Below are 7,500 nucleotides of genomic sequence, written 5' to 3'. Positions count from 1 at the left end.
GCCTGACGACCAGAATGGGGATTATCAGGTAAGATTAGAAGATGGTGTGTTTGTTTGTTTTTATTTGATTTGTTTATTTTTTTGTGTTAAGGGGGTTATTTATTTATTTGTTTGTTTTATTGTTTTAATTGTTGTTATTATTATTATTATTTTTTTTTTTTTTTTTTTTTTTTTTTGGGGGGGGGGGGGTGTTGTGTGTTGGTGGGGCTACTTAATGTTTAATTTAATTGTCTTATTTATTGATATTATTTTATTTTTAATACTATTATTATTTTTTATTGTGTGTTGATCAGGTAAGTTGAAGTTTTTTTTTTTAAGTTTTTGTTTTATGGGTTGTAAGAATATTCGAATGTAATTTTTTTTTTATTCAGATGTTTAGAACGGAGTATAAGGTTGGAAATAAGTATTTTTTTTCTTTCTTATATTTTGTGTGTTATAGACTAAGACTGCTCACTAAAACGAGGATAATATACACATTTCCAATACGGAATCACTCCTTCAGAAGCCGAAAATCGCAGCAAAAACGTTAACCAAATCACACAAGTCTTCCATTGATCATTAACTTTACCAACGACACCCATTAAAACCTAATTAAGTTAAAATCCCGAATTAATCGCCCCCCAAACTCTCCCCCCCCCTTTTCAACCACTCATACAGGTCGCTTACCCACGGACCAACGAACTGTACGTGTTCAATCGGCACGGACACCACGTGGAGACCCGAGACCTGGTGACTGGAAGGACGCTGTACTCTTTCCTCTACTCGAAAAACACCTCCTTCGGGCGGCTCTCGAAGGTCACGGATTCGTCGGGTAACAAGGTCATGTTCCTGAGAGATTATACGTCCGCCGTCAGCCAGGTGAGTTGGGGGGGTTGGGGTGTGTGGGGTTGGGGGTTGGGGTTCGGGGTAGGAAGGTTAAGGAAGGTTAGGGTTTGGGGTTTGGAATGGGGGTGGGGGGGGGGTAGGTCTTAGGTTACGGAAGGTTAGGTTGGGGTTGAGTTGGGTCAAGGTTGATTCTAGGTCATGGTTGATTCGAGGTCAAGGCTAGGTTAAGTAAAGTTAGTCACAAATGGATGAAGAATGGCTTGATTGAAGTAAGTTAGGTAAAGTTAGGTTGCGTTAAGTTAAGTCAGGATAGATTTGGTTGAAATAAGTATGTTAGATTAGGTTTGAGACTAATTTGGCTGAGTCAAGAGTAATTAACTTTAGGTAAGCAAGCTTGGTTAGGTTTAACTTGATTGAAATTAAATCAAGTATGCGTAAAACGAAATGTGGTTATGGCAGGTTAAATTAGGCTAAACTGAATCAAAATTGACCAAAGTTACAGTAACTTTGGTTTTGTTTGGTTGAATTCAGTCAAGTTTGGTTATATTAGCACGAATTCTTTTAAGGTTCTATTAGATCCATTTAAGTTCATTTAAGTCAGGATAAGTTACGTTAGATTCATATCAAAACCAAGTTCCCCTCAGGTTAGGTAACGTTTGTTGAGGTGAATTATATGTGTATCTTTTTAACATTTAAAAGTATTTTTCTCTCTCGTATTGACTTTTTTTCCCCTTTTAATTCTGTAGGATCTTTGCTTTCTTCATTAATTCTACTTAGAAACCTCCATCCACCCCCCCCCCCCAGGCATCGATCGAGGTGCCAGTAGCTAACTTATACATTTATTCAAATTTCGTTTCTCTCAGCTGTCACAACTTATATCCCCCATATTGAGAGCAACTTGGGGGGTGGGAGGGGGGGGTGGCATTTTATTCTGTTATCTGTTTCCATCTCCTGTTACTCTAGATCTTCTCTGTCATCTTCTTATCTTATCGGCCTCAATCCGATAAGTATCTCTTATCTCTCCTCCAGCTTGATATTACATAGGTATAAAACGTCTGTGTATCGATTTCTAAGGTCGAAAACCGGCTTTTTTTATCTCCTTGTCTCGCCTTCCAGATCAAGAATTGTACCTCAGTTCTTTCTTTCTTATCTCTCTTGTAGATAAGGACGTGTCCCTTAGCTCCCTCGTACCTCTCCTCTAGATCGAGAACCGTTTCCTATCTCTCTTCCAAATGAAGAACCTCCCTTTATCTCTTATATCGCCCTTATCTCTCTCTCTTATCTCCTCCCTAGATCGACTACAACCCCGTATCTCCCTCTTATCTCCTCCCCAGCTCAAAAACCTCCCCTTATCTCCCCCTTATCTCCTCCCCAGACCAAGAACAGCTCCTTATCTCCCCCTTATCTCCTCCCCAGACCGAGAACAGCTCCTTATCTCCCCCTTATCTCCTCCCCAGACCAAGAACAGCTCCTTATCTCCCCCTTATCTCCTCCCCAGACCGAGAACAGCTCCTTATCTCCCCCTTATCTCCTCCCCAGACCGAGAACAGCTCCTTATCTCCCCCTTATCTCCTCCCCAGACCGAGAACAGCTCCTTATCTCCCCCTTACCTCCCCTCTAGATCGAGAACAGCTCCTTATCTCCCCCTTATCTCCCCTCTAGATCGAGAACACCATGGGCGAGAAGTTCGCCTTCCGCATCAGCCGCCTGGGCCTCATGACCAGGTTCTCCGAGCGCCCGGGAAGGTTCTACGAGTTCACCTACGACGAGGACACGGGTCTCCTGGTCGCCTCCTCTTCGCCAGGTGAGGGAAATTGTCTTTGTTTTCTTGCTATGTCTCTTTTTTTGTGTGTGTTTTCTTTTGTTGTTGTTGTTTTTGTTATTTTTCTTTCTTTTTTTTTGGTTCAGTAATAAAGTAGTTTGTTTTATGCCTATCACTTTTTCTTCGTGTTATCTATTTATTTATTTATTTATTTATTAATTTCTTTACTTGATATTCCATATTCTCTTCCGTATATTTTCTTCATCTCCCTCTCCATCTTATATTTCATTATTTGTTTCCCCCCTTTTCACCTTCTGCATTATCTTCCTGTCCCTCTTCTTCTTCCAAACAGCAAGTAAGTATAATGAAGGTCCTGCTATATGTGGATTATAACTTCATTACGCTCGTCTCCCTCACAGGTCGTCTTACGTATGTCTATGAATATGACGAAACCGGGCGTCTGGTTACCGTCGTGGCGCCCACGGGTACGCGTGTGGGCGTAGACTCGTGGATGGGCGGCGAGGACACCCAGCGCAGCCTCAGCGTGGGCGTGGGAGGCAGTCAGGGAGAAAAGAACGCGCACATTCTCACCCTTACTGGCAACGCCCGCGCTGTCTTCACCCAGAGTGAGTGTGGATTTATTCGTTGTTTTCTTGGGTTGTTTGTCATTATTTATTGTTATTATAGCAAAGCAAAGAACAGAAAGAAAGAGGAGAATAAGAGGGAGAGGTAGGATAAGAAGGTAAGAACAGATGAGAAGAAGAAGAGGAAGAAAAAGAGAAAGGAGGAGAAGAAAAGAAGAGAAACGAGATGACCATTTTAGAGATCTATCTATATCTGGAAGTGATTTATGTGTATCCTGTCTTTCCCTTTAGCCTTTCGAGCATCATTATCGAGCCGCTCGCAAAGGACTCCTTCTCCTCCATCCACATCCTCTCCTCTCCCCACTCTCTCACACCCCCTCCCCCCATCCCCACATTTCCTTCTCATCTTCTTCATTATCACTTCATTCACATTCCTCCCTCCCACCTTCTTGCATCTCCACCTTTCCTATCTCCTCCTCCGTGCTCCACACCCTCCTTTCTCCCTCACCTCCCCCTCCCCCCCGCTTCCTACGCCCCCCTCACCTCCCCTTTCCCACACCCCCCTCCTCCACCCCCAACCTTTCCTCCAGCTCGGCTTAACAAGCCCTTCCTTCCTCTTTCCTTACCCCCCTCACTTTATCCCTCCTTATCCTTGCCATCCCTCTTCCCCTCTTATTTCTTCCCCTCGCCTCCTTCGCCATCGACAACCGGAAGTATTTTGCCATAGGAAATTGGCGGTAATCCGGGAGCGTTTCCCCGATATATATATATATAAAATAGCTTCAATCTACCCTCACCGCGCGGACACCGAGGATGAGATAGATCCCGTATGTCATCCGGGACTTCCTGAGTCGGATAATCTCGAGAAAGTCGGGAGATGGGGGAGGAGGGGAGGAAAAGGGAGGGGGGGGAAGGAGGAGAAGGATGGGGGGGGGGAGAAAGGAGAAAAAGGGGGGAAAGTGAGAGAAAAAGGGAAGGAAGGGAAGGCAGAAAGAAAGGGAGGGAAGAAGGGGAGAATGAGAAAGAGAGGGAGGGGGAAGATGGAGAAGGAAGGGGCGGAGACAGAAAAAGCGAGGGAGAAAGGCGAGAAAGTGAGAGAAAATGGGAGAGGCAAGAGAAAGAGAGAAAGGGAAAGAGAGAGAGAGAGAGAGCGAGAAAGGGATGGAGGAATTGAGGGATGGGGAGAGGAGGGTGCAGATGAAATCCAGCAAAGAGGAGAGAGGGAAAAGACCAGGAGAGTGAACAGTAATACAAAGGTAAAGGAAACGAGGATGGAAATGGAAAGGGGAAGAGGAGAGGGTAAGGGAAAGGGATCGAAAGAGAGGCAACAGAGGACATTTACTCGTTCACAATCCTCCTCCTCCCTTGCCCACCCCTCCCCCAAACTTGAACTTGAATCCCGAACTTAGACGACGCAGATCGGGTGTTCAATAACGTCTCAGCAGTTTATACTCTCGCTTGCTTGGGGCGCGACTGCACACGCCAGCGGCCAAGCCATTTTTTCTTATTTATTATTATTATTATTTTTTTTTTGAGGCGGCCATTGACATAAGTATTTCAGTTCAATTCCATGCTCATTAAAAAAAAATGTAAATATTTATAAATGATAGATAAATAAAATAGAATAATATAAATAATAAGGATGAATAGAATAGAAAAATAAATGTTATGAAATAAAAGAATGTCCAGGGTCTATCCACCATCACTGAAGACGATGGACTTAAAGGCAGCGTGTTCTCAACGGAAGGTGAAATGTGTTCAGCTGCGTTGTTCACTGTTCAGCGCAGAATTCTTCCCGGGGTTATTTTGTTATTTTCGGGAGCCATTGTAGGAGGAACAATATGATGGATTTCAATGGCTGTCAGCTCTTGTTTTCGAATTATATCATAAATCAGACAGCGGGCCTGCAATGAATCATTCGCGTTACAGTATGCAAAACACTGAGAGCAATAAACTTGTGGCATGAATTTAAAATAGCAAAGGCCCGTCCAGGTCGGTACGAGAAGTTGGGTTTCGGCAGCAACGACATATCAGGCCTCGCTGCCGCCGGGCGTACGATTAACTATACTTCGAGATTATATTAGATTTTTCTTATTATTATTTTGTCTTTCTTCCTCCTCGCATATTGGATTTCTTTGCTATAAGTAACTTTTGTTTTCCTCGTTATTTTTTTCCTTTTTTTTCCCCATATTTCTTCGTTTCTTCCCCTGCCCTATGCCTCCTCCTCCTCCTCCTCCTCCTCCTCCTCCTCCTCCTCCTCCTCCTCCTTCTCCTCCTCCTCCTATACCTTCCCTCCCTCCGCCTCCCTATCTCCACCTCCTCCACCCTCCCCCTCCCCTCTCTTCCCCTCCCAACCCCCCTCCTCCTCCTCCTTCTCCCCTTCCTTCTCTCCTCCTCCTCCTCCCCCCCCCCCCTCGAATCACTTGCTGCCAATCTCGGCCGTGTGACCCACTGGGGAGCCAGGTCACTGAACACGACCGGGGAACAGGTCAGGGCTTAATGACCATCAACCCAAAGAAATCATCCCACCAATCTAAGAACTTGGACTATTAACCCAAAGTCATAATGGAGACGAAAAAAAAAAAAATCTCGACCCCCTCCCCCCCCCTTTCAAAAAAAAAAAAAAAAGAGAGAGAGAGAGAGAGAGAAAGAGAAAGAAAGATTGAAAGAAGAAAAAAAAAATTGATCAGCACCGATTGTTCAATAACAGAAATGTTCATTTGAAGCCTGTTCTGATCCCTTTGCATGTTCTGTGTGGAAAATGTGAAAGTTGGACGTGAAGTGTTTTTGTTATTGATGTTTTTTTTGTGGTAAAACAGATGAGTGAGAGAGAGAGAACAAAACGAAGAATATTAGCTACAGTTAAACAAATATATATGCTAAAAATGAGGAAAAATATAAATGTAATTCAAAATGTTACCAAACTGACCCCCCCCCCCCCGAAAATATGGGGGGGGGGGCAGAGGAGTAACGAAAAAAAAGAAAAATGAAATAAAACTAAAATTAAGATTAAAATTGATAAATAATGAAAGAAACATGAATAGATAAAGCAGGTCACAACCAAATCCGACCCAAATATCGACTCAGGTGAAGAAAACTGGTCGAGAAATTCCCTCATTGGTGAGCGACCCCCCTATTACCCTTTCCCCTCCTCTTCCTCCTTTTGCTCCTCCTCCTCTTCCTCTTCCTCCTCCTTCCTTCCACCTCCTTCTCCTCTTTCTTTTGCTGCTGCTGCTGCTCCTCCTCCTCCTCCTCCTCCTCCTCCTCTTCCTCCTCCTCCTCCTCCTCCCCTCCTCCCCCTCCCCCCCTCCCCCCCCCCTCACCCCCTCACCCGAAGTTTTGATTCTGACTTGCTCTCATCGGCGGCGCCTCTCTCTCATCAGCCGCCCTTCCTCCTTCTGTCATCGTGCTCCTCTCGTCTCCTCCTCTCTTCTCCTGTTTCTCTTCTCCTGCTTCTCTTCCTCTTCGTTTTCTTTAGTCTTCTTGTCGTTGCTTTGTCGTCCTTTTTTTTTTTTTTTTTTTTTTTTTTTTTTTTCCTGCTTCTTCCTATTTCTTCCTCCTCCTCTACTTTTTCTTTTCCTTCTTTCTTTTCTTCTCCTTATGCCTCCCCATCTCTTCCTTCTTTATTTCTTATTTTTTTCATTCTTTCTATCTTTATTTCTTTCTCTTTCTTATCCCTCTCCTCCTTTCTTTTTTCTTTTGTGTTTCTCTCATTCTCTCCCGTTTTTTGTCTACTTTTTTTTCATTTGTGACATTCTATTTCCATTTCCCTTCCTTTTATTCTTCTTTCTCTTTTTCCTTTTTTCCTTTCTTTTTTGTTTCTAATCCCTCTCTTCCTTTCTGAAGATTTTTTTTTTTCGTTTATCAGGCCGTTTTCCGCTCCTCTCCATCCACGAGATAGAGAGATAGAGAAAGAGATAGAGATAGAGAAAGAGAAAGAGAAAGAGAAAGAGAAAGAGATAGAGATAGAGATAGAGATAGAGATAGAGATAGAGATAGAAAGAGAGAGAGAGAGAGAGAGAGAGAGAGAGGAGTGAGTGAGTGAGTGAGTGAGTGAGTGAGAGAGAGAGAGAGAGAGAGAGAGAGAAAGCTAAAGAATGAGAGGGAGAGAGAGAGAGAGGAGAGAAAAGGAGAGAAAGAAAGACAGACACAGGCACATATAGATGTATATCCATACATTTATTGACATTTCCTTTTTGTCATCTCCTTTTTTCACTTCCTCTCTCCCCTCCGAATCCTCCTGCACTTGTTCGGTTTCAGCTGTCCTTCTCCACTGTCTCCCCCTTTCCTGATTCTTTCCTTTTGTGCTCGCCGCGCTGTGCAAATTTT

The 7,500-nt window shown here is 43.7% G+C and overlaps 1 protein-coding gene across 1 annotated transcript in view; it reads left to right on the top strand.

Annotated features, from left to right (window-relative positions):
• LOC119597940 (teneurin-a-like) overlaps positions 1-7,500 on the top strand; it is a 56,279-nt gene that overhangs the window by 1,787 nt on the left and 46,992 nt on the right. Inside the window, exons 3-6 of the mRNA XM_037947608.1 lie at positions 1-28; positions 658-858; positions 2,488-2,629; positions 3,007-3,213. The exon at positions 1-28 is cut by the window's left edge and continues 122 nt beyond it. Of these exons, the coding sequence (XP_037803536.1) occupies positions 1-28; positions 658-858; positions 2,488-2,629; positions 3,007-3,213 (578 nt within the window). The remainder of the gene's footprint in view (positions 29-657; positions 859-2,487; positions 2,630-3,006; positions 3,214-7,500) is intronic.

This window comes from Penaeus monodon, chromosome 40 (genome assembly GCF_015228065.2).
Source record: "Penaeus monodon isolate SGIC_2016 chromosome 40, NSTDA_Pmon_1, whole genome shotgun sequence".
Taxonomy (NCBI): Eukaryota; Metazoa; Arthropoda; class Malacostraca; order Decapoda; family Penaeidae; genus Penaeus; species Penaeus monodon.
The sequence above is the reverse complement of the archived record's forward strand: the minus strand, read 5'-3'. Positions and strand labels throughout refer to the sequence as shown.